Here is a 27,962-nt window from a genome sequence, read left to right as displayed (position 1 = left end):
ATCCTAAGATAACTACTTTATTAATTACAGCTTTGCTTGCAGTTGTAAGCTTTAATTTTGAAAGTCAATTTACATGTCATCAACTGATAAAGGAGGTGCTGTAATGTCTTCATTTATCAGAGTAACACACCTGACAGAGTTAGGTAATTCTGTGCATGCCTTCCTACAGCAAGTAATTAAGTCATCATACATAATCCTCTTCCAAAAATTTTGTTAGGCATCATAAACTTTGTCTAGTGAGGTGCCTTCTGTCTGTCATTTTTCATGCCACTTCAAGCTTCTCAGTATTTCCACACAGCATCTGATCCACAGATATAAAATCTGAACTTCATATATTAAGTGGTTTTACCAGTGTCATGTGCAAGAACAAAATAACATCTCTACCTGCACTTGATATATCTACTAATAGTAAAGCCCAGGACACTATTCCAGTTGCCTTGAATTGATGGTTTACACTAAGATGATTATTCAGAATAATTCCTAAGCTCTTTTATGTATCATTGCATCTAAATACATGAAATTTTCACATATAATGCTTAATGTAAGTATTGAAGTGACTTTTAATTAATTGTGATGGTTTAACTATGAAAAAAATATGTCTTCTAGCTTTATAATTAAAACATATTCCTGCTGTTGAAGAAAAATAATGTATTCCAATAGATTAACATATAAAAAGAGTTCTTTATAACCAGCAAGTTCCAAAAATTAAAAAACACCATCAAGATAGTTTTGCCTAAAACCAGTTTATTCTTCACTCTTACAGGGATGCACTGGGAGGGAACCAGGATGACAAAGCTTTCCTTTCTTGCATGCTCATGCCAAACAGAGCAGGCTATGCCCTCTGTAGAACATGAGTACCACTTGGTCTCTGCAGTCCCAACTTAACACAGTGCATCAGAAACTGAGACAGTAACTCCACAGAGCTGGAACATGATGGATTTCAAACACTTAAGCTCACAAAAAAGCTGCATTACCACAAAAATAAGAAAGGCTAAGTTGTTTTGTGTGTCTCTTCCAACACTGTAGCCACATTTATGGTGGGATAGATATTTATATGGCACATGCTATGAAAAGGGAACTGATCAGATCATTCCATCAGCCCAAGAAACTGCACAGCCACATAAATACTTATTCATTTTAAAACTATCTGATATTTAGATTGTTTGTAACTACAAAGCTCCTTAATCCATTGAGACAAGGCTTCCACCTCTAATCAGCTGCAGCGAGTGGACAAAGTACCTGACTCCATTGACTGGTATCAGTCATTGCAGATATCAGAGAATTCCACCAGGTAGATTTAAAACAGCAGCATACAAACAGATTTTTCCCCTTACATAAAAGTGTAAGGGGAAAAAAGGAAAAGCAGTAACTTTTCTACTTGCCAGGGTTCACACATTAGGAAGTACAACAATGTCCATCACAACACAGTTCTGTCATTGCTAGAATGAGCTCCAGCACAGTGACAATAATGGCCAGCCTAGTGAATATGCAAACTCTCAACAAAGGCCTCTACAATATTTGCAATGTAAATAACAGCCAAACGTTCTTCCTCCCTTGCTCCCTCTGTGAAAACAGATGGTTCATTCAACTTTATTTTAGGAATGCTATTTTCAGTGAACCACAGCTGGAATCACTATTCAAAGTAGCATGTCTGGCTCACATTTCTATGCTCTAATATAATTACCCTTTTATCTCATGAAGTTACACAATATTCATTTAACTTTGCATTGAGAAAATCTATGGGTGTATTTAGGATATAAATTACAAGATGAGGAGAAGAATCTCTGGCAACAGAATCATTCCATTGAAAACAATTCAGTGTGTGTAGTAAACATAATAGCATCTGACATTTGAATGATGGTGGAGGAAAATCATGTAGACTGACATTAAAGAAATGAAGACTACATGAGTACTGATGAATAACCTTAATATTTTTCCTCCTACTTTGTATCTGTTTAAAACACAGACAGCTCGGTGGCACTGTTTCTCCCACTTTCTTTCCAGTCAAGGACACTAAAATCATTGCAAATAACTTAAGTATTAAATTCATTGCTGGCTGGAGTACAAAAGCATTAAAATTTATATTATCAAAGGTTCCATTTGAATTTACACCTTGGATCTATAATTAAATGGTAACTAATTTGACAGCTTTGTTTTGAGTGACTGTAGCTGTCATATGTGATTCTGTAAAATATGGCTTCAAAACCAGAAGTTTCTCCAGTTTACTAATATGGTCCTGTTAGACTATACCTTATAATAATGACAGAGATAAGGACATGCCCTGGTTAGAGAAAAATATTGCCAATGCAAAGTACCTGCAGAAATCAAACCTTCTTACTGGCTAAAAAAATTAACCCTTCCAGTGATACTTCTCTCAACAATGAGCTAAATGCAGAGAGTTGACTGCAAATTTCAGCATTAAAAAATACCAATTTTAGTAATGATAAAATGTAGTGAAGGCCTTAAAATTCAGAAGATTAAACTGTTGGGTTACAGATTCATCAGCTCCACTTGTAAGATCTAACAGATGAGCAGCCACATTTATCAAAACAACCAGCCATGACTCACTGTCATGTAGAATTCTTAGCTGAACACCTATCCCTAAAATAATAGGGCCTTAATAAAGATTAGAATCCTTACAAGCAGTGTACTGTTCTGTGTTTCCCCAGAATTTCTTTTTGCCTACAAGAGAACGGTAATGTTTCTCTAGGTCCCTTTTCCTGATGTTGTGATCCCAACAGCACAGAGGAAATCTGATTAAATCAGTGGAGCCTTTCCCAGTAAATCTGCTATGGACATGGGCAACAGCCCCATGAGGCCCCTGCAAGGATATAATGCAGATTCAACAAGCTGTCTTGTGTTTTCAAACAAAATTAAGTCCATTCTAGTTACAACAATTACTTTGAAAACAAGTAAGTTAAAACTAACTATATTTACCATGGTGAATAATGCCATTCTCTAGTAAAGCTTGGCCAAGATGAACACCTTCTTCAGATTTGTGTATTTCTCCAATTTCCAACAGCCAGGACACAAATTCACTGAAAAGCAGATACAGAAAACAAAGTTTACTTCTCATATCACCAGGTCAACTGCATGTCCCTCTCCATGACTAGTGCTTCTTACTAGTCTCCTAAATGATTCTTTAGCCCAAGGATCCTCTAAATGTCATACTGCCTTTGAAAACACTCAGTCTTTACAGCTTTTCTATTATTTTAACATAACCACACATGGTTTCCCATGAGATATCTTTTCTGCTCAGAAATTAATCTATAGCACATAAGATGTGCACGTTACAAATCAAAAGAGAAGTGCAACGAGGTAGTGCAACCTTCACATTCATGGGTTTTAACTGGTGACCCTGTGGACAGCAGAAGCATCCTTCAGAACAGTTCAGTCCAAAGATGGCACTGAAAAGAAGCCATTTGATGGTAGATTTAAATGGCTCCTCACCATGAGTGTGTTCTTCATCTGCATCCAGAAACTTCACTGAGGAAACATGATTCCACCATAATTAATTATCTAATAATTAATCTTAATTCTGATTTCACTTCTCTTCAACTGTGTCAATTTTGACAGTGCATAAGAATTTCCCAAGTTTAATTTCCCTTTTTGACCCCAGTGTTATTTTCTCAACAACTTTTTTGTGCAAAACACTCTATTTTATAAAAATGCTTTTCACACTTAACTTAGGGTCGTAAGCTTTCATACTTCTTATCTCATGACCAAATGAAATAAGTGATAACCGTTCTGTCTCCCAAAAATTTTTTTTTTTCATATACACATTTTTAGGGCATCCATTTCTCTTTCAGTCTTCTCAAGCCATAGGTATAATAAGGCACTTTGAAGATCCTCCTGATAATTTAAATGTGTAAACCTTATTCAGTAACTCTGCTCCTGACCTTCAAGCAAGAGGAAGACAGGGACTGTTTTAAGAGACAAAGATTACCTAGGTGTAATAAATAAAATTTTACACTCCAAACTAGTCATTATAGAGACAAAATGCATTAAATAAGCTGGGAATAATTTCTTGAGAGAAACTAATTCACTTGATGCATTTCCATATTTTCATCATGCCCTTTGCAGCCTTGTCTTTTTAATAGAACTACTTTGCAAGATGAGTACACATTCATAAATTTCAGGCAGACCATTTTACATTCTGGCTAAGTTCTGTGAGGCAAATAGGCCTAACAGACATTACAAATGAAATGTGGTTTCTACAGAATCCCAAAGAAGATTTAAAATGTGGGTTTAGATGGCAAGAATTCATGCTATCAAATGCATATAATACCTTCCAAGAAAGCATTTGGGAAAAGTGGTTAATTTCCTCTTCCTGTCTTTGATGAGATTCCCTTGTTTGCACATCATTTTGTACAATCTTTCTCCTTGCTCAGAGATCATCACCCAAGTGTCCTGTTCCATGCCCAATTTTAAACCTGCCAAAAATGCATTAACATTTTATGAAGTGATATTGCCATTATATTTCAGTATCTTCCCTGAAATGGAGAAGCAATACTGATACTTTACATACAAAAAAAAAAGTTAAAGAACCATTTTTCATTATTTTCTCACGACTGAGTTAAACCATGAACATCTGATCTTCATAAAGCATAACCAAAAGATATTTTTCTCACAGGGAAGTTAAATTGTTACTCCATCAACATCACCATTTATTTTGTAAAAATAACTGACTTCAGTATATGAAAATTTGCAAGGGACAAGTCATATCTTCACAAGTTTAAAATAAAGGGCCTTGGTTTTGATCTTACCGTATGATAATAAAAAGATCTTTACTTAATGTAATATTTTTCAAATTTCCAGTTAATAGTAGTAACAAGTTATCAGGTATAGATGTGCTAGTTTCACATAGATAATTCACCCCTTTTCCACAAAAGCATTTAGGCTTGGCAGGGGAGTTGGAACTAAAAGATTTTTATGGCCCACTTCACCCCAAGTCATTCTATGATAATCCATCTGAGTAAGGGCCTGGTATTTCTTTAGTTCTGAAAATAAAGCCTGAAGGAATATGTCTGTCATGAGAAGAAGCTAACAGTAGTACTGGGCACTAAGTATTGGATAAGGATTGTCTCTCATTATCCATGAACCAGTTTGTGTGGTGATGTCACACAAACAAATAAAACTTGGAGTACCCCAGGGAAAAGAAAAAAAATTAACTAATGTATTACTTCTGTAGCTTACAGGATGTTGTTCTGTTATTTGTATCGACATTTCAAATAAGGTCATCACACCATCATCAGTCTTAAAGATGACCACCTTTGAAATGAATTTCTAACTTGCTGAATACCTCAGCTGTTAACAGGACAGCCACCAAACTGACAGAAAATTTCTGCAAAAGTTTCCAATACATCTTGATTTCCCCTAGCAAGCAAATACCATCTCTGTAGTGGCCCTAGTTTATAATTTTATTATAAAAGCTGAAAACTCTGTTAAGTCACTTAATTCAGGGCATTGTCTCCATTTTGTTCAGCTTCTGCTGCATGGATTCCAAGTAAAAGTACAGGTTTTGTTTCTCTTAGTCGATTGAATCTCTGAGTCCTCCAACTCATTTGTTTTTTGATAAAGCTGTGTTGCAATCTGAATCTTGGTATGCTTTATTTCCTCCTCATTTCATCATTGTCTCTTTGGTGGAAAACCTACTGTGAGAATCAGGACCTGAAACTTCCACAAATCATAGGATGCTAAAATCCTGAGACATGCATTGGCTTTGGGATGGCTACCTCACATCTCCAGCTTGCCAAAGTTTAGCTCCAACTCATTTCAACCAGCAGCTGCTCAGTTGATTAGTGTGAAATAGTAAGAATTCATCAACATAAAATACTACTTACTCTTTGTACTTCTTACCTAAAGCATCAAAAACCTAAGGGAGACATGAAACTAAACAGAGAAGTAAGATTTACTGAAAACATTTTAGTCAGTTCCACACAAGGTCCTATTCAGAAACAGACAAATCTGAGGCTTTTTTTTGCATTTGGCACCAAGTCGACCACATTGCTTTTTCATTTTTTAAACATTTTTCACATTTTAAGTGTTGAGAGTTTAGACCTCTAGAGTATCTTTTTTGTTTTTCTGCTACAAATTTGATGACACTATTGATTAGCCTGTCCTAAGACACCCTCCTCAAAACTCTGGTCCTACAACAGATTCTAGAAAATTCAGTATTCAGCTTTAAAAGAAAATATTTTTAGTGCCCATCTACAACAGAGGCACAAACCAACAGTTACTGCAACAGGCATGGAAAATCTACAAAAATCAGGAAAAGAATCACAGACCTAAATACAAGGTCATGTTTTCCTTCAATATCAAGGCTCCAAATAACATTACTAATTAGGATATTTGAGCTTGCAAATGAAATTAGCTCCAAAAAATGATGATGCAACAACTTTTCCTGCTTCTACTTTGTGCTGGTTTCACCTTGAACACATGAAGTTTTTTGTGGTCACATTTGAGATCAGGATTACATTTCAACCAAGTATTCTTCCACCTTAATTCAGTTACTCAGAAAGAGAGTGGTTTTCCAAAGGCTACTGGAAATGTTGATTACTTTCTTGGATAGGAGATAATACATCCAAGGTGGAATTGTGAATGTGTTGTGTACCATTTCAGTTTGGATCATCTGCATTAAGATCCAACACAGAAAGCCTGCTCATTTTGGTGATTCAAACAGCCAGTCACAAAGGAAATCCGTGCATACAAATCCCACAAGGCATTTAGGATAGACCCTCAGAGACCACAAACTGTGATAATACACAGGTATCAATGGATTTATGACAATTTATACTGTTTGAGGATAAGCTGTAAAATCAGAGATTAAATCATCTCCCCATTTCCCAAACAGCACTTACCACCAGCATATATGATTCAAGACATTATGCCCTTCCCAGTACAAGTTTGATTCATTTTTCCCAGACTGATATTCATAAATCTTCAGCTGAACCTGACACCACAAGTTTGCCTACCAGCTGGTTTTGCTTTATATCTGAACATAAAAATACAGCATGGCTTTCTGGCAGAGCAACACAAGGAAGTTTATTGACCTACCTTTTCTTCTCTCTCGCTCTTTCAAAATAGCTTCCAGCCATTCTTGCTTCTCTTCAGGGGTCTTTGCCATGCATACAAACCATTTATTCTTTGCTGTGTTGTGGATCTTCCAGCCATTAATAACAATGTGGCCACTGCTGTGGTAGTCAGCTGGGAATAGATAAAATTGTTTAAAGAGCTCCAACTCTCAAGAAAAGCAATAGCAATAGTTGTCACAATTACTAAAAACTTATCACCACACATAAAAGCCCAGAAAATACAGAAGAATAAAGATTAATTTAAAGTTATCTGTGCCACCGTGAACTATGTTATAACTTAATAATACTTTTAGTAAATAGTGTAAAGTGTAACAGAATTGCCTAGCATATGGAAGAAGGTATAAAGTCGACACTAAAACAGGCAGAGTCCTGTTAAAAGAAAAGATAATGCTACTCAGAGTACTTTTGTGTTAAACTGTAATAAGTATTCCTTAAACAAGCAGTATTATGCTTTTGCCCCTTAAATTTTTCAGAGTACCTGTGTTGACTGACTGATTTACTATTAAGTGTAAAAAAAGGACTAAATATAACAGGGGGGGGAATACAATTTCAATTTCACAATATCACACATCACAAAATCAAATATCACAGAGATATTTGCTGTATCTTTATTGGTTACCTGAATAAGCAAATATCTACCCTTACTAGTTTAAACAAACTGAAATATAATAAAGATGTTTCTGATTTAAAGCCAAATGCATAACTTCTGAAATTTGTTCCTAACAGCTTTATGTTCAATGGGCACATTATGAAAGGTAAGGGTTGATAATGTTCTTAGAGAACTAGAACTGACACTTAACATGTAAAAATATCTATGCTATAGAAATCAAACTATTTACTACTTATTACTTTCTATTTACTTCCATAGCAATTGATTTTACCATGCTAGTCCATAAATCTTATTCAGAAATCCCTAACCTAACCCCCTAACTAACCTTCACTAGGATTACATGAATTTCCTGGGAAAATTAGTGAGGCATAAATGCCTTCTGATAAGAAATAATCTTTTTTTTTTCATAAAATACAGACTAAAAAACTAGAGCTAGCAACTACAATACAAAACATTAAGAAAAATCAAAGGTCAGTATTTTCTCACCACAAACTTTCATTAAGCAGCAAAAAAGTCCTAAGGCCAACCCTGAACTAGTTCAATAACTATGCAGCTTTTCATTTAGTAGATAGTTGTTCAGCCTTATTTTTTATGATGAGATGAGATTTTCTGAAACTGAAACCCTTGCTGAAATGCTTGCTAAGATTTATCATAAATCTCAGCAGACATGCTAGTATCCTTTCAATAACTTTGCATTTTAATTAGATGGAAAGCAGCCAAGCTTTGTGTACTGGGCTGGGAAATGTCAGGAACTACTAGAAAATCATGAGACTGATGGCTAATTTCTAAACCAACAGAAGTTTCTAGTACTCAAAGTACGTAAAAAAGTGCAAGAAAGTCTATGACAGGGGAAAAAATGAAGTCATTTTTCCAACATCATGTTTATGCCACTTAGCTATTTATCATATTTTTATAGCCTATGCATAGTATCATTTGTTTCTTTAAAAACATTGTTTCTTGAAAACTACCCGTCATACTATTCATGTACTCCTAGAAAATCAGACCCAAAAGTCAAGGACAAGAAATAAGTCTCAGACAGAAACTCTCAACTGACAGGCTGCAGACCCTTGGAGATCAGAGGCAGAAGCATTACTGGAGGAAGTTCCTTTGTTCATTTATTAAGTTAGAGGTGTATACATATAAAACTACAGGATCATAATTTTCCTGTGGTCTTTGTTACTGTATGTCTATCATCACAAGACATGTTGTGTAGGGAAATGATTACTGGTGCACTGAACCATAGCAGTTAAAATTGTGGCCAAAAAGAAAATCAAAAATGAGGGCTCAAACTCATAAATGGATTTAGATCCTCCCACTTTGGACTAAAATTTGATGTTGACTTAGTAGCTTAATTCATAAAAAAATTATGTGTCCAGACACTTGAACCTCTCAATGTAGAGATGACTTATTAATGACAGCTTCCTTGGCATCTGAGGATTTGTAACTGCAGGGCCAGGAGTACCCTGGATGTTTGACCACACTCACCTCATTCCACCACAAACTCACAGAATCCTGGGAAAAGCCCCACACTAAGCTAGGTACTGTGACTGCCTAATGAGGGCACTGAGCTCAGGTGGATGAAAATCTGCAGCAGTTGCCCAGCTTTGCTGTAGTAACACACTGCTGTGATGCCCACTCTGACTGCAGCCCCTGTTCCTAACTGCAACACGTCTGCTTTCTGCTTTGCTCTTCACACTCTCCAAGAAGGGGAGCAACCCCACAATTCTCCAAGGCTGCCATGAGCACTTTGTTCTCCCCATACACCCATGTCCATAGGCAAGAGCAGCTCAGCATTACACTGTTATCCCATATAAACTCCTACCTTCTTTGGACTGAATGTTGGACAAAAATTGGTCAAGAGCTGCTGGCCAGCCAGGAGGTGTGCATGTCTGGAGTGACCAGCTGCTCTGCACATATGCACACTCTTCACATCAATGCAATCACAGCTGCCAGTCTGGCTAAACAAATAACTTTCAAACCTGACATAATGGTTACAGAAGGAAGAAGAGCACGAGTCTGCTGTTTGCTCCATGCAAAGTCTGAACAAGCAGGATCAACAAATCATTAAAACTACAACTTGCCTAGGAAAGGTGTTGAAAGATTACATCATCTTTTAACATGACTTGGTAATACATTAAAGCTTGTAATTTGAACTACAATATATTGTTCAAAGAGTGATGCATAAGAAGCAATTTGTTGCTTTTTCTTCTTCCCTTATGAAAGTCTCTGTATTTAAGTTCTTTTAAGTTTCTTAGAGGTTCTTAGGACCATCAGTGCTCAGAAATACCAAGGAAATAATTGCTGCACAATATCATCTGCCATCCTCTATGTATACTTTTTGAAGTAGTTTCCAGCTACTTTTATCATGTTGTGGTTTTTTTATATCATGCCTCATTCCAAGACTAGAGAGGACAGAACTACTATACTAGAGGCAAACATAAATCTGGTATTTCCTAAGTCTCAAGTGCTTTTCTTCTTAAACTAAGTACCATTCACTTAATAACTGGTGAATCCTTTTAAAAATGTATTTTTCTCTCAAAACTGAATTTTAGAAACCGGTACTGAGAAAAGAATACGATTACCATAAAATCAATTTTCTAATACTTGCAGGTGATTGTGTAGCTACATTATTTTAAGATCATAAATAGACTGCCCTGATAAGTAATATGCATTCCACTTTAATCAGTGCAATCAAGAAAAAGCAGGATGCTTCATGGTGCTGAAACAAAAACAAGAAAGCTTAGACCAACTGTACTGCTCAGCCAAGGCCTAATTTCATCAAAGAAAAATTGCTTTTCAGAAAAAGCTTTGTTAATTTCTGTAGGCATGTCATTAGCATGATAATAAACCACAATGGGAATCTGTTTTGCTATTTCTAAGCTCTACTCACAAACAACGAAGGCTACATTCCTACATCTACCAATACTGAGAGCAAATACTCTCAGTTGCCCTGTTCCCTGGAGCTCCATGGCTCCTTACATAACGTGAGCAGGGGATCCCAAAATCTGCAGTGAGGAACTGTGGAAGTATCATCTAGACTCCATTTTAATGTCTATAAAGAGATCCACCTGGGGTGCATGACAAAGAGTCCTGCAGAGATATGAAAATATGTTGAAATTATGAAAATAAACTCTGCACCCAAAGCTTCCACTTCTAAATTAGGAGTTACATAAATTGATAGGTAATAGATGATTAAAGAGAATAAAATAATACAATACCAAAAAAAGCACATGCAAAGCCAATGTGAGTGACACTAGGATAACTATATTATTCCTCTTGGGAATGCAATGACACAAAAAGGAAGCTGCAGAACAGTACTGGGTTACAGTTCAAACACAGATGACTACAGGGGACGAGAACAAGACATCTGGGTGTAACAAATGAGAACAGTAAAGAAAGCAGAACAGATGAAGGTTAAAGAAGAACATCATGATCTGAGTTAAAGAAAAAATATCTGTGTGAGGGGAGGGAATATAGAAGACTCACAAGGAAGGAAAAGAGCAGGTAGACTTAAATAAAAAATAGGGGAGGATGACAAGAAAAAGGCAGAAAGACTTCATAGTCCAGGGAATTAACACAGGAATTTCCATATTTCAAAGAGAACCAAAGGAGAGAGGGAAGAAATAGCAATAATTACAAGGAAAAATAAATTTTGGGATACTGGATAAACTGAAATGGAAAAACCAGAAAATATGGTGATAAGGAAAAAATGTAGGTAAGAAGAGTCATAGCACGGTTTGGGTTGGAAAGGCCCTTAGAAATAGCCTGCAATGAACATTTTCAGCTAGATCAGGCTGCTCAGAGCTCCATCCAATCTTACCTCAAATGCTTGCAGGGATTAAGCACCCACCAACTCTAATAAGTTAGAAATCAGACTAACCAAACTATTAATGATGTCACAGAAGTGTGGAAAGGAATATGGAGCTTGGAAATAATGTGTATAGAAAAGTGACAAGATCTGATATGGCTCCCAGAACAAGGGGAAAGGAAACATGAATCCTCCAGGACTGGGAGCAAGACTATGGGAAATGGGGACGGTAGCAAAATTTCCTGTGGGTGAAGGAAACTACACAACTGGTGGTGTCTGGAGCATAGAGGAAGACTATTTGTGCTTAGCCACATTATAAATGAAGATTCACTAAGGAAGAAAGCAAACAGGCAGGAAGGAAAATGAACAATGTGAAAAAGCCCAAGGATGAATAACTAGAACAAGTAAATGAAGAAAGGTAGGACAGATAGAGGATCAAAGAAACATTTTCTAAATCCAGCACTGAACACATGACAAATATGTGAGGAGGAATCAGCTAAAGATGAATAGTATAGCATAAAGATGAACAGCATTCTTGGAATATTCATCAGGAAGAAGATGGTGGGAATGATCCTCTGTGTACTCACAAGCAAAGAGATGCTGTCTTAGAAAGTGACGTGATGCAAACAGGGAAACTTCCTTTTATTTCTAAAGCATATTTAAGAAGATGAAAGAAACTAAATGAAAGTCAAACAGTACATGACAGGAAAGACTGAAATAATCAACTGTCTTTTTTGCATAAACAAAATACTGAGATTTTATACAAATAAAGCTAAGCATTGGGCAGGGATACAGGCTGGAAAAGGGAAATAGCAGGGTAAAGAATATTGAGTAAAATATATTTAACTCATAGAGGCTTGAAAAAATTCACTGCAGTGTACCCATGGATAGCTTGAAATCACTAACTAGATCAGTGGGCCTGGTGAAGGACATAACCTAAAGCAGATGTCAAGGAGTTCTTACAAAAAAATGTCTGGTAAGCAAAGACAATGAATCAAGTCTGACACCACAGTGCTCTACCTTATGTTCAGCATTTTTCACCACTTTTATCAATAGCTTAAATGGTTCAGTGGTAACATTGTTCATGGAACCAAGTCAAGAAGCATTGTAAGAGCTTAGGGGAACAAGATGTGAATTCTGAATGCTTAACAAATTGCAGAAATGGTAAGATAAAATTCACTACAGAAAAGAAAGTAATTATCAGGCCTACTCTCAAACATTAATACAGTGTATACATATATAAATATATATAACTATTTAATTATATATATTACCTATACATATAAATATATCTGGAACACAAATGAAAGGACTGAAAAATAATGCTCTCAGAAAATTCTGGGATTAGGAGCAGACATCCCATGTTGTAGCACTACAGTAATTGTCTGGCAGCAGTAAAATTTCAGCTCTAGACACTTCAGTTATGAATTTCAGGCATTTATTAATGTTATTTCTTTATAAAATTGAATGTGAATGACAAGAGATGGAAGCAAACTGATCAGAAAACAAAATCCAAAGGACAAAAATAAAATTATAAAATAAGAAATAAAATAAAAACACAACACATGAAAAAAGATTGAAATACTTTAAAATTTGAGATGGAGGAAAAGGCAAAAGTCTTCCAATAAACTATTTTGTTGCAATAAGAACAATAGTCAATTTGTTATCCAAGTCAATTCTACTGTAAAACAAGAAGTGAGCAAACTATTTTGAACACAAGGAACTCAAGAATAGAAGAAAAAAATCCTAGTTCAAAATAAATATTCAATTCCTATGAATCTTACTTAAAAGTAAAATCATTGTTATTAATTCTTAATTTTAGAACAAAACTGCATTGAGAAATGCTTGGAATCCATAGTAGAGGAAAAACCTAACACTATTTTAAAATATCAGGAGAAGCAATATATAATTCACAGAAATTCCCTCCAGGCTTACATATTTGCAATGCCACTGCAGGTTCCACATACTGCTATTTTTCTTTAGCTTTGCATTGAAAAAGCCCAAAATACTATAATTGCAGGGAAAAGTAATTACTGTTAAGCTCAAAGTTTAAACTCAAGTTTCTAAAACAAAAATTGACATGTCTAGGAATACTGTGGGTTTTCACTTTACTGATGTATGTCAGGAAAATTTCAAGTAATCTTACAGCTTATATCCCTAAAGATATTTCTAAAAAACCTTTCTTATGTTACAATTTTAGCATTTATAGTGTTTTATCCCAAAAGAGGTAGGCTTTCCACTTGCTGCTATAAATATACCATGTACCTAGGGATAAGTTCTTTAAGAGTGCTGGAATGCTGTAAAGTGAAGTTAAATATGCAATTTCAGTTGAGCAATAAATGTCACCTTATTTTATTACTGTTCATATAAGCATAAAATAGCTGTCTATGGCTGCCCAGCTAATAATGGATGAAAGCAAAGATGTGTCTCAGAAGCAGAATTTTGTTATTAATAGATAGTGCTTTTAAAGCAGCATCTTCCTTTTCTTTCTAAATATAAAGGAGCATCCTCCATTCTCAAATAAATTATGAAGCTGCATTTGAAATGAGCACCTCAAAAGACAGCTCAGTAAATGAGCCAGACAAATATAGTCACCTGTTCCATCATCTACGTTCTCTACTTCCATCACTTCCGTGTTTATTCTGCCCCGGAAAAGGTAACGGTGGCCATCTGAAGATGCTTTGCTGTTCTTCAATCTCCTGAAAAAAGAAAGAGCAGACAAGCACATCATCCACTCCCCTCTTCTACGTTTCTACACTGCCACCTGTACATGCAGCATTTAGAGACCACAGTGAGAATCACAGTGCCTTTATACCTGTGCAATTGAACTGTGGCAGCCGCTGCTGAATGGGGACGCTGCTGATGGAAGTGCAAAGGTGCTACGGCTGATACGAGCAAGCTGCAAATTCCTGCCTGAATGAGAGCTCATCGGGAAAGTCTCACTCTGTAAAAGCTCTGTTCCAACACTTGGGTACCTACATGCTGTTTGCCATCAAAGACAAAAAAAAGGAGAGCCTTTCCTCCTAGCTGATGTGGCCTCCCTATGTTAGTCTAGAAATTCAGCATGGGGCTCGTGTGACTGAAAAGAATTAAATGAGAACATCTTAGGTTACAAATCTTGACCTTGTACATTAGCATCATAAATGGGATTTATGTAGGGAAGAATGAAGACAACATTTTTTCTTCTTAATGTAAGGGTTAACCAAGAATTGTAATTAAGGATTGCTGAGGTTTTGTGGCACTTTCACTGCAATATATTCTAAAAGACTTTGCATTGCTGTAACTGTTCCCAGTGAAGCAAATGCCTTTGGAGAACCCCAGTTCTAGACAGCTTTTTACACCTCAGATAAGCCAGGGATTATTGTCTATCCATTTCTGCCTATGATGATAATTAATACTGTATATCAAACAAAGGTCAGTTCCAAAGAATAAAGGATCTCCTGGATTTTGACCTTCATTCACTCGAAAGAGGTACTAATTTTCAGGAAATTACCTGCCTCTCAATCATTACTTCTTTACTGTCTTATGAGTATATACTACACCATAAATTTTTTATTCAAAAATTGAGTAATTCATTAAAAATACAAAGAAAGCAAAAAAGCAAAACCAGTATAAAGCATAAAGTATTACATACTTCTTTTCTTTCCAAAGCGAGTAAATCAAATAGCTCTACTAAGTTTTAAAACTGTAAACCCAAATATGGCATCCCATGTTTACACAACTCTGCCACAAAAAGATGGTTCATAATTACATAAAATATCTCAGACCATAAAGGCAAGACAATTTTTGTAAAATTAACAAAATGCAATTTCTCTCTTTACATACTTGCCAATCAATATTTAAAGTATCTTACCAGAAATAATCAATCAATTTCCCATCTTAAACTTTGAAATTATATTCTAAATTGAGTTACTCCTATATCTGCAGAGATTCCACCATGGTACCAGCCAAGGACTTGATTGTTCAAAACTAAAGAAACCACAGACAACTTTCCATGCATTTTGAGATTTTCATCCAATAGTTCATTTTAGTGAGAATATGGCTACAAAAATATGTAACTTAGTGGAGGACAACTGAAAAGATACTATGTAACCAGCAATGTATTTGTCACTGCTGGACAATAAACTTCAACAAATATCAGAAATTTTTAATAGAAGATTTATCTTGGAATCTATCAAATACCTACCCAGTAATACGTATTTAGTGGCTACTTTAAAACAACTTCCGGATTAAAGAGACAAACCTGAGCATCAAGGGGAATACATGTACATAGGAGAACCCTTATTTTTTACAGCATCATCTACAGAAGCTCATTGCTGTACTAAGGAATTGTGCTTTGGAATGCAGAAAACAGCAGCTTTCTGGCTGTTTTCCCTGATTACAAGTATAAGGCATGAAACTCTTGAATCTGTAGAGACTTATGTCATTGCACAAGCTACAATACCAATCTGTTTGAACTAAAAATTCAGACTGTTTACACTTCCTAGGAGAGAGGGAGGCCATCGCATATAACCTGCTGTGGAAGGCTGACAAAACAGATTCTTTTTCCACACATTTCACCACTAGGACTCTGCATCCATATAATTTGTCTTTCCAATTGCTTGTATTAAATACAATTCTCTTTGGTTGATAAGTTTAAATGTAAACTTTTATGCTGTGGTTCCCATAGAACAGCATACTCATGATCAGTACTACTGTGAGAAAAACACATTATTTTTGAAAGTAACCATTTACCTGTGCTTTTTTTTGCAGTAGACCAGAAGATTATCAAAAAGAAAAAATATCCTCTCTTGGATATTTCCTGCTGAAATTTTCAGTAGTAGTCCACTTCGCAGCATTTCTGTACACGTGTCTGTGATGTTGGACCCCTAAAGTTGAGTGGAAAGAGATTACTCTTTTAGTGAGAACTGAAGTACTTTGCATCAACTAAGGCAAAGTTTCTTATACAAACTCACAAGCATAATGATTCTCTGGAAAGACTGAAAAAACAAGCCATGGTAATTTATTGCATTGTAATTATGTAATTATCTGTAATAATGCTTAACACTAGCTTTGTGAATAGTTTAATCACAAAAAGTTTCCAAACGATATTACTTTCGTGCAAAAATCTCTCCTGAAAATCAGGCCAACTTTATCCAATAACTCCTATCCTCAGTAACTTTATTCAGAAATGTCTGAAAATGGGAAAGTTACAAGACATAATCTATGCCATGATGAAATTGGAAGCTGAAGCAACCTGTGACTTGAACATCACTAAGGGTAGATACTTCTACACTAGATCAAACCAACACAAAAACAAAAATTAAAAACCAGCAGGACATAAAACTTGGGCAAAGCTAAGAGTGGTATGTGCAGCTGGTATTGTCTAGTATACTTCCTCCTAACCTACTCCAAAGACATCAGAATTTTGGTAAGGTTTAGATGTTTGGGATGAAATTTCCCATGCCTCATTTTTGCTTCAAGACAGATTCATGTGAAAAGGCATCAGGCATTTTCATAAAAGTAAATGTAAGAGAAGAAACTTTAACCAAGGAAAATATTTTTTTTAAAAAAAGTTACACAAAAAATTTGCAGCACTTCTATGTCTTGTAAAGAGAAATTTATCTCTCAAGAAAGCCTACCTTAAATTCTGAGGTGAATTTTGCTAGTCTGAAAAATCATGCTCCTGTGGGACACAGCTGCTGTCCACGTGCATGTCCACCCAGACATGCAATCCTATTGATAATTATCTATTGTGCTGGCTGCACCAAGCATACACCCAGGGTCTGACAAGTTTCCTGACTTGAGAGAGTCAAAGTCAACTTGGAAAACCAGCAAAAGCCAGGACTCTCCTGTCATCTACACATGTTCTGAATGGTTTCGGCATGCGACAGCAGCAGTTACTTCCTCTTCTTGATCTAACCACAGTAGTCCCAAGAAAAATGGATTCAATTAAGAGCCAAGAAGCCATCACGCGTTCTGCTCTCACAGTTCTTCATCCTACTGCTCATCCTTTGTATGTCACAGCTGTGAATATTGAGCAATAGCTCAGACTGTCCTGAGGAGAATGCAGTCTGTTTACAGAGATGAGATTGCACAACCACCACACTGGAACACAAGCCAGGTCTCTAAGTAAAGCCACTTCAGATCTGTATTAACTATCCACCCCAGTTCTTTTCAGGATCAAGTGATCAAACAAGCTAAAGATGAATGTCACCTACAGCCACTACAACATATTTCCCTTCTAAGACAGCATCAGTACTAGCATACTAATTTTACAGTTTTATCCAAAATTGAATATTGAAACATTTTAAAAGCACACTCAGTGATATAAATTAGGCATAAATTAGGGCTGTGTGTAATGCTTGTTGACCATAATTGCAGAAAAACAGGTCACTTTTTTCCATTTCATTGCTTTTGTGTATTAAAGAGTAAACAATATTTTATTCTGTGTTTCATATTTGCTGGAATAGTACTTACTAACAATTTGCATTTTAAAGGGTTAGATACTTTCTAAAGGGTCTTGGTTTGTTTTTACACAAAACTTCAACTTTGCAGAAAAATAGTAGTTTTTTGTGGGGAAGCCAAAAAATATCAGCCTAAAGCTTCAGAATTGTATGAGAAGTTTCAGCTTTCTAAAAAAGGATGGAATTTTTTTTTCATAGAAAAGATTTTATACGAAACTTTGTCTTTTCTTACTGAAGAATTTCATTTTCAATATGGAAAAACACTATCTTTTCCCAACAGTCCTAACAAAATCTGCTACTGTGCCACCATCCTGTCATAATCTAACACATTTAATACATATTTTAAGTATATATAATTCAGGCTACCTGACCTTTTTACGATTGCCTCATTCACAATTCAAGTTCAGTGTGACAGTATGGCAGTGAGGATTATCTGTATCACATTACTCCCCTTTGCTAATGTTATCCTCCTAATTTTCTTTCCTTTCTAAAATATACTGCTAGATGATGAAAACAAGGTTCTAAAGATACTTTTTTTTCCCCTCTGAGACATTTCATCCAAAGACAGTGGACATGAACAGTGTTAATGTCACTTCTCAGACACCTTCTGACAAGATCACAATCCATGCTGGTGTGATCAGAGGTCAGTGAATTTTGTTAGTGCTGTTCTATTTGCTGAAGTCCAAGGGAATAAGAAAACAAGATCAGAAGTCACATTTTGTTGTCCTACATAACACTGCTACTGCAGAAAAATCCCCTGTCACTCCCCTGCCCATGTAATACTTAGGATTTGCCTGTTCCTAGACTTTGGAGCTGAAAGGAAGAAAAATGGAAGGGCATATTATATGAAAGAACTGCTTCTTTCTGCATCTGGGGTGAGCATTGCTCTCCACCACATCCCTTAGAGATGAAAAACATGCCTGAGGAAGGACGAAGCAGAGAGCACACACCGGCACTGCCGTATCTACCATGCAGTTCAAAGGGCTGACAACCATAACAAGTTTTTATGAAGGGTGGAGCTATACCTTAAACCTTCCCACGGGCTCTCAGCAGGAACACCAAACTACAGTTGATAACCAGCCCAGTAGGAAAACCCTCTTATCCAGCTCCAAGCTGTCCCTCTTATGGGGGAAGGCTCAATTCTGCAGTATCATATGAGGGGTCACTCTCATCCCAGAAGCAGGTGAGACTTTTTGCTGAAAGTGAAAACTGAAACTACACTACCTACAATAGTTTTAAACCAGTATTACCAAAACCTTCTGACACAAACATCTTTTCATTAAGTGTGTGCACTGAAACTACCACAGGGATTTCCAATATGAGCGATTTGAACTTGAAAAGCAATTCGCTATTTCAAAGTTTTCACAGACATTTAAACTCAGTGCTTGTAAGAGGAGATGAAAGAGTTGCTCAACCTAAATGTAAAATAACTACTACTATGCTATTCATGCTTCTGTATATTTACAGTACTTGCAAGTAGAAATCACGGGCTATTTTCAGTGAAACCAGCGTTTGTGTAATCTGTCAATTTAAAAATGCCATGTATTGTAGAAACAAACCTATTTTAATCATCTTCCAACAAATCATATAAATTATTCAGCTGGGGGGAGGAAAACTACCTGCAAAGCAGGTTTATACTGTGAATCTAGACTAGTTCTACCTCCATCTGGCCTACTGGGTCACTAAAGACTGTACAGCAATCCTCTTCTGTGGGTAGCACCCCAACAAAATACTCTGTGCCTTTTGAGGATAGCTGGTATGGAAATTAAAATCCCATAAAGTCTTGGAGCCTGCAGGCCACTTAGGTATAACTGGCTTCTGATAATCTTTGACACCAATGATTCTAAGGAAACAGCTCAGGTGAGAGGCCCAAAATGTGGGCTGCCATGACCATGTAGAAAAATAAAAGGACTTTAAGGAGAAAGACTATACACAAGAAATTTTAAAAAAACCTCCCTCATCCTCGTTTCATTATATAACCCTCTTTGACATTAAAAAAATTACTTTTATTACCTTGAAACAAAAAGCAGCATTGGTTGGATTTTTTTGTTACAAAAATAAGGTACTTATCTGCATATTCTGGGCAAACTTCTGCCAAGTATAGAGGTTTGACTATACTGAGTCATTGACAAGTAAGTTAATAGTGATAAAAGTCAAAACTTACTCTTCTGTACTTGCATATGGACATAGGGAACAAATAAAACATGGAAGGGCTAGAAATTCCAGAGTTTAAGACAGAAATTTGTAAAATATTACCTGATATGTTGGAATGGAAAGGAACAGAATACCCCATGCTACTGTCACTAAGTAGGCCTATGATTTAGATTGGGTTGTTCAGCCTCCAGCTTACAAAAAATGCAACAGTTTTTGTTTTTCTTCTCTCACTGAGACATGCACACAAATTTTACTGAAAAACTCCTTCAGCTGCTGAGCCATTCTCCAATTGAGACAGACACCTAAACAAGTTCTGAATTTAGGCCAATAAATTAAACCACTTAGGAAATTGAGTGAGAAAGTCATTATATTCAAAATCATCTTTCTTGAAACAGATGTTCCATTTTTCCATGAATCTGTATTTTTATCATAATAAACACAAGTTTCATTTTATGACACTTAAGTATAGGAATTCAAGTCATGCTTTGATCAGATTCTAAAAATAGTCTTTATTTTTTTCCCTTTCCTTCTAGTTGGGGCCAAGCAATGTGCTAAGCATTTCCTTCTGGAAGGAAATCTCCAACAAGTTTGCCTCTTTATTTTCAGCATTGCAGAAAACCAGATGTTTATTTAATTAAATCCACCCTCAAACATTGCATTCAGGAACATTTTTTTTGTGGTTGTCAGGAATCCTTCAAAATACTGTTAGCTCATATACATGCTCTGGAATTCTTACCATTTCAAGAACTAACCTTATACTATTTCTGAAAAAGATGTACATGTTAAGATCAAGGCAATTTTGCCAGATTGCGCACCCTGTGGTTGACATTTGATATCAAACCTGGTCAGCTAAAATACAATAAACACCACATAACTCTACTGGAAGAGTCCTGTTTTAAGACAATAGCACTCTGAAAGAGTTCAAGCACAGGTGAAATCCTAAAATGAAATCTAGGAAGAGGGAAGGTGAAAAAAAAAACCCCACAACAAAATAACCCACCGAGGTTAGTGGGAAATTACTTGGTTACAGAGTAGAGAATACATTTTGTGCACAGGGAAAATAAGTTTTTTTTCAAATGCTCATGTCCATACTGTTATCATTCCTTCTTTATTGTTACCTTTGCTCATTCACATATTTCCAAAAGCAACCACGCTTCCTACTGGATGTTGCACCAAGAATGCAGAAGAAACTTAATGCAGGAAAGTGGATTCTCTATTCAGGGATAGAGGTTTGAGAACAGTAAGTTCTTAACCAACTTATATGACTAATAATGCATTGAGTTAATAATACTGTAACTTTATACTTCAGTGTGTTCATTAAGAAGGATTTGACAAATATCTATGACTCAGATATTGGAGGAAAGTAGAATTTTAATCACTGTAGTGCAGTAGAAAATTTAATTGAAAAGTTAAAAATAATAGAAGGAATAAAGTGGTGATAGGCAATAAGGATTATTTAGCAAATTTCCTTGCCATAAAGTATTCGGCACTTAACTTGCTATTGCCTCTATCATGAGGTTATAACAGAAATATTTCCAATGCATTTAGATGTTTAGAGACACTAACCTTCCCAAATTATTGTTGATGACAGCAACTTCAAGCTAATTACAAGAACAAATACATTTTCACCTAAAGAAACAGCTCTTAAGTGACATGACATCAACTAGACCTCCTCTCAATTTGATCATTTAGAATTTTACTTTATATTACTCCTTTCTTTCCTAAATCCCATAAACAATACAATGGCATTTGTTTAGGATTATTTTATTTCAGAGGGTTCCAAATAAGTGCAGAAAATTTTGTCTGAACATGGACCAGGAATTCAATCACTTTTCTACTTGCTAAAATTCCTTCTGATGATGGACAGTGAATTTTAGTGGTATTTCATAGTGACTATCCTGTACCAAAGCATTACAGTGTGCTGAGCTCCAACATGAGATGATTTGCCAAAAATGGAAAAGCACTTTTGATAATGCTGCTACACAAGGAAAAAAATACCTGAAGTGAAACATTTCAAATCACACAATGCACTGAAGAAACAAGAAGAATTTTGATAAAAGTAAAATTAGTCACTTAATCCACATTTAGAATAAACCAAATCTTCCCACACTACTCAATTAACAACAAAGCAAAAGTTTGCAAAAGTCCACTGATCAGGAAATTTCACGTGGAGCATACAGGAAATAATTATGTGGTGTCATGGGTAGTATTTAGGGGGGGGTCTTTGTTCAGATCTGTGCTCCTTTCAGACAGTGGCTTGTTCTGCTGAATCCTTCTGGATGACAGGGGAAAGCTAAATCCACTACAGCAGAACCAGAGCACATCCTTAGGCACAGCAAAGTTCAAGAAACAGCACGTACAGTAAAATCAGGAGGTGTAGGGAACAGAGCCATATAGAAACTATTTTTTATTTCTGCTTTTTTACCTATTACTACAAATCGTTTCTTAAAAGTTGTCACTCTAGTCATAGTTCTAATTGTTATTTGTCAGACTTTGTGGGGAGCTCAGAGTTCAGACAAGTCTGTCTTGAGGTTTTCTTTGCTTCAGTGTCCCACCCACATCCCTAACTCTTTCTTTCCTTGACACCATGCAATGGAAATTTTCCACTATATAGACTGAGATCTCTCACCACCACACTAGCATGCAACAAACATATCTTTCTGGCTACATCTCCCAGTCTGCAAGACTTACACAAAGCTTAAAGAGATAAAATCACTTCCTCCACTTCTTAAGCAGCTTTCTCAGGGAGAGAAGCAGCATATTTGAGTAATATATTTAATATGTTTGAGCAAAGTATTCGTAAAAAGCAAAGGACTGCTTCCATGTTGAAATCTTCCTCTTAAAAAAAACTGTCTTTTTGTTTTTTTAAAGTAAGTTTTGAACATGTTTACACTGCTTTATATTTCTTTCACTGAAACTTCAGTTGTGTTTGCCTTCCACCTCAGTACAGTCAGCTCAGATGTCAATACAAAACTCCCAAGGCAATTTAAAGATACACTCTTATCTGCACCTGTCTTTCTATATGAACTAATTATAGTGCTCAGAATAATTCAAAATGAAGATTTTGGTGCTACGACTGCTTGATCTTGTTGTTTTCTTTCAGAAAGGGTGGTTCTGCTGGTTACTACTTAAAATTCTAACTCAGAACCAGATCTATGGTTACTTCACAAAACCTGGTGGAAACACTAAAATCCTTCCATTTGCAAACCATTAAAAAGCTCCACAAATCTCACACATAATCAAATGAATATGTTTAAATTACTTTAGCTCACCCAATATTAAGAGTCTACCAACAAGCTGACAAAAACTTATAGACTCAATGCTTAACCAATAATAAACAATAAACAAAATTTTTTCAACCAGACGAAGTGCTGTAGGCCAGAATAGACAAAGTAAAATAAAATCAGCATTTAAATTAGGGTTTATAGATGTGTCTGTGTGCACAGACACATGTCAATACAAATGCTAAATAACTATCCTCCCTTGAAGTCTGCTATTTCATACAGCATTGTTCAGTCATGGACAATTTAATTTACAGAGTAGAACTCAAAAGCTGTGATTTCACAGGACTGTGGACTTGACAGAACCTCAGGATGTCAAAAGATCTCAAAAGCTGTAATTGCACAGAACTGTGGGCTTGACATAATCTCAGGATCAGAAAAACAGTGCAATACATACTTGTTGAAAACTATTACTCCCTCCTCAGTACAGAAAGCAACAAATCTTATGACAGTACCTCCCATCCTTCAACATGAGACTGCCATTCTTCCAAAAATTCTAATTTTTCCATTTGTCTCTTGGCCTCATTTATGTTGGAACAGACAGCTTTCATGGCCTGGAGAGCTTCCATTAGAGCTGCATAGTCACTGTGCTTCCTTGGAGTCCGCTTCAGTAATTCCTATTTAGACATAAAAAAGGGGGGAAAAAAGGGAAAAAAAAAAACAAAAAACAAAGAAAATAAAAGCGAAAAAGAAACCAGTCTTTGATCTCTAAAGGTCTCCATTACAGGAGTCTTAGACCAAACCAGCATACAAAAATAAAGTAGCCAGTCTTCTCTTTTTCTAAGCAGAAAAGTAGTAACGCTTCTAAAATTGTGTCCTAGTAGGACACTAAAACTCAAGAGTAACTAATTACTAACAATAGATAATCATTATGATTTAGGAACAAGTTTGTATTTCAGCTACTTTCTCCTCCAACAATGTTTCTTCATGTTAAGCTTTGGGGTTTAGGTTTGGTTTTTTGTTTATTATATTCTGCAGGGTACAACTGTTCAAGAGCAAGGATAACAATTCTGCTTAAAAAACCAGTAGTTCACTCATGGCAAAATTAGTACCTGCCTTTCCTGCAAATCTGGGCAGAAAACACATTTCTTTAGCTCCACACTATTGTTTAACCTCGTGCAATGCAGCAAAGCACTGAACAATACTTAGGTGACTCACTGATTTCAGATGGAACTGGCAGCCATGCTGATAAACAAAAGTGGAGTCACCAGCATTTGTTTGAGACTTCCCATTTCAAGCTACCAGCTACCCATTAACAGCTGGGCTGACTGAGAGCAGCCTTCAGCAAAGCTCTAACCCTGCTGCCACCACACCCTGCACTTAAATTTTCTTAATATATTTGTTTCATTGCTCTAATGTAATTCATTAGTCATTTTCCCCTGTTTTATCTGTATGCCCTTCAAAAATAGAATAGTAAAATAATTCCAAAATAGACCAAGGGAACTGTAAAGCCACAGCTATCTGGGCTGACTCACACCTCATTGTAATGATTATATTTTTAATTTGTTTTAAAAACTTTTATTCTGAGCTGTTCCTTTTTAGATTTTTTTTATGTCATATGCCTCACAACTAGTAATCTTGCAGATCAAAGCTCACACATGCATTGTGAAAAATACTGTTCAATAATCATTTTTCAGGTAGCTTTTGGAGTAGAATCAGCTCTGGTTTTCCTCCCAGAGTTTGGAATAATAAGCAATACAAGACCTTAATTTGTTAAGCAATGATTTTCTTAAAATACTTATTTTCTTGTATTTTATTTCCTAACACGGTAAATTACAAATTCAGAGGTTGGAATATCTAATGTTGATCACCATATTGACATTTTTAATTTATTTAAGTTGTCACAATATGATAAAAATAAAGATATAATTGTACATAAAACAATTTACAACACCTTACTCTTACTCCACAGTTTTTTCTTGTGGAAAAAATCAATTAATACTTTTCATTTTCAATTTGTTGATGGTAAATTAGCATCATCAAAGTATGTCATCAACAAACTCTTCCATCCCAAGCATTTTAAGCAAGGGCATGATTAAACCCAGCTGAAATTAGGCTCATTAAACTCTCCCAAATGGCTCACTTCTGTCCAACAATGGAGAGGCAACCTTACAAGTACAAGCAGAACAGAGCTAATCATCTTGATCCAGCCAAGCTCCTCAGTTCTTTTAACACTGATGTCAGAAGACTTGCCACCAGCTTTAATGAGAGCAAGGCTGGCTCCAATATCTTAATAAAGAGATAATTCACTGCGTAGAAAGATTGTTCCTGGAGTTCAGAAACATGCTTAGCAACCAGTTTTACATAGGAAGTATAAAGTCCTCAATAAAAAACTTGTAAGTACCTTCAAAAGAAGGGGATACTTGCATATTCTCTGTATTGGAGTCACTAGGTATCCCTCCAGGGGTACATCTGTGTTCTTGCGTCCCCCAAGAAGCATGCAATTCTGCAGTGGGAACAGGTTCACAAATTATTGAAAAATCCCAAGAAAATTATCAGAAATGAAGACAAGGGCATAGGTACACAGCAGAGTTTGGTTACAATACACAGACACTGTAAATATATATATTTTGTGTAAGGAGGGAGGTTTGCAAGAGTGTCAAAAGTACAGTCTTGAACACATGCACAGGCTATCACACATGACAAGGAAGGCACAAAGGCAGAATGCAGGCTTCTCATTTAAGTACCTTCTTTATCCAGTCTGATGGAGAGGACTTTTTCTTAAAGTTTGAAACTAAAAGTAAATAAAATGCTCAAAATATGCTTTCAGACTTCAACAAACAGAAATAAAAATATTTCAGGGAGACCACTAGAGCTGTTGTTGTTTCTAAAAAGTGTGTCCAGCATTAAGTAGTATCAAAGATGGTTTGAATGTTTGTACATGGCCATCCTAATATACACCTCAAAAAAAAAACATGTTCTGTTTTCATGGTCCTATATTTAAATTTGATATGCAATGAATAAAATATCCTGAAATCATAGACAAAAGGCTATTAAAAACTTTCAACAAGACTTCTGATTATGGAAGTAGAGAGCAAATTAAACATTGGATGGAAGTGCCACATAAAAGCAGCTGAGAGAGAGAAAGGAGTAAGGGCTTTTGGAGATAGGAAAAGACACAAAGGACATCACAGCAAATATTTGGAATAATTGGAGCTAAAGTGTAAGTACATAAAGACCTAAAGTAATGATGACAATTATTTTATGGAGAGATCAGAAGGAATTGTGATGCAATGGTATGAGATAATCTCAGCTTCAAAGATCAAGTTGTCTAAGCTGAGGACACTAAACAAAAGCAGTTTAAGACAGCCAGATGAGATGTCAACACAGGCCACAGGTCTGGATGCAGACACATTGTTGGAACAGAGGCTGCACAACTGGGTGGCAACCCCACACGTATCCTACAACCAGCGCTGCTATGGCGATCTCCACACCCACCCTTAAGCCTTTGTACTCATGCTTTATCAGCTTCTGTCTTATCCTAAAGGATTTTTCACCCTAAAGGATTTTTCACCCTAAAGGATCTCACTTAACCTGCCAAAACAAAAGCTTTACTGATAAAGACTGAGTAAGATAATGGCAATCCAGAGCATAGTTATTATAACAATTGCATCTATACTCAAAGGCTCTAAACTTCTGGTTTCTGCTCCCAATTATTTATAGATAACCACAGCTCTAATGATCTGAACCCTTTGGTGTGTCTGGAAGGCTTTGACTGTGCTTTCAAATCATAGTCTTATGTCTTGCTCTCTAGGTTAGACTGCTGCCACTGAATCCTACAGACATGCCCCAATCTATGAGGAACCCAAACCAGATGAGAAAGCCCTCTGCATGTGCCCCAGAGCACGTAACACTGACACATGCCACAATGGCACACTTGGCTTTCTTTGTCACAAAACAGGATCTTTGCAATCTTTCTACAGAGTATTATGCTTTTTGCCTCTGTAGTCAGCATTCACTCTTCCCTGTTGAGTACGGCCATGCTGCTTCCAATACAAGAACCAAGTGTATGGAAGCTCCTCAGTCTGGGAGGTGAAGGATACTGTTTCAACCACTAAGGGAAAAATAGGACAACTCTGAAGCAGTTTTTAACTGTGAATAACCATTTCTGTATAAGAGATTCTTAGCAAAAAAGGCAGATGGTGCCTCATGTCACACAGAATTTCCCACAATAAAATTCCCACACTGCTCATTAACTTGGCTGTAAGTAAGTGCAGCTGGGGAGTCAGATCTGGTATCTTTCAAACCATCAGTGAGCTGCAATAGGACTTCAGCAAGAGCTCTGTCAACAGCAGTGGTGAAACCCTATGCATGCTAAAAATAATTAATAAAATTAAATAAGACTTGTGATACTATCAGCATTGGCAGAATCTTTTTTTCCTCAAACGCATCTGTGATGCTTTGCTGGTAGGGTCATTTGGTCTCCAGTCCCAAAACACACTCACCAAATCTGATCACTCCTGAATTTGATAGCATATCCATGGACACCTCAGGTATTTAAGTTCCAATACAGTAGGCTACAAATTTCCATGGAGGAAGCACAAAAATCATTCCACTCTGAATCCTGTT

At 36.2% G+C, this 27,962-nt stretch overlaps 1 protein-coding gene across 1 annotated transcript in view; it reads right to left on the bottom strand.

The window, feature by feature from the left end:
* Nucleotides 1–27,962, bottom strand: part of PREX2 (phosphatidylinositol-3,4,5-trisphosphate dependent Rac exchange factor 2) — a 169,117-nt gene that overhangs the window by 93,857 nt on the left and 47,298 nt on the right. Inside the window, exons 5-11 of the mRNA XM_015619412.3 lie at nt 25,738–25,839; nt 23,849–24,010; nt 16,247–16,380; nt 14,108–14,211; nt 7,057–7,206; nt 4,289–4,433; nt 2,938–3,038 (exon numbers count right to left, since the gene is read on the bottom strand). Coding sequence (XP_015474898.1) covers nt 2,938–3,038; nt 4,289–4,433; nt 7,057–7,206; nt 14,108–14,211; nt 16,247–16,380; nt 23,849–24,010; nt 25,738–25,839 — 898 coding nt within the window. The remainder of the gene's footprint in view (nt 1–2,937; nt 3,039–4,288; nt 4,434–7,056; nt 7,207–14,107; nt 14,212–16,246; nt 16,381–23,848; nt 24,011–25,737; nt 25,840–27,962) is intronic.

This window comes from Parus major, chromosome 2, assembly GCF_001522545.3.
Source record: "Parus major isolate Abel chromosome 2, Parus_major1.1, whole genome shotgun sequence".
Taxonomy (NCBI): domain Eukaryota; kingdom Metazoa; phylum Chordata; class Aves; order Passeriformes; family Paridae; genus Parus; species Parus major.
Note: the sequence above shows the minus strand (reverse complement) of the source record. Positions and strands in the feature narration are given on the sequence as shown.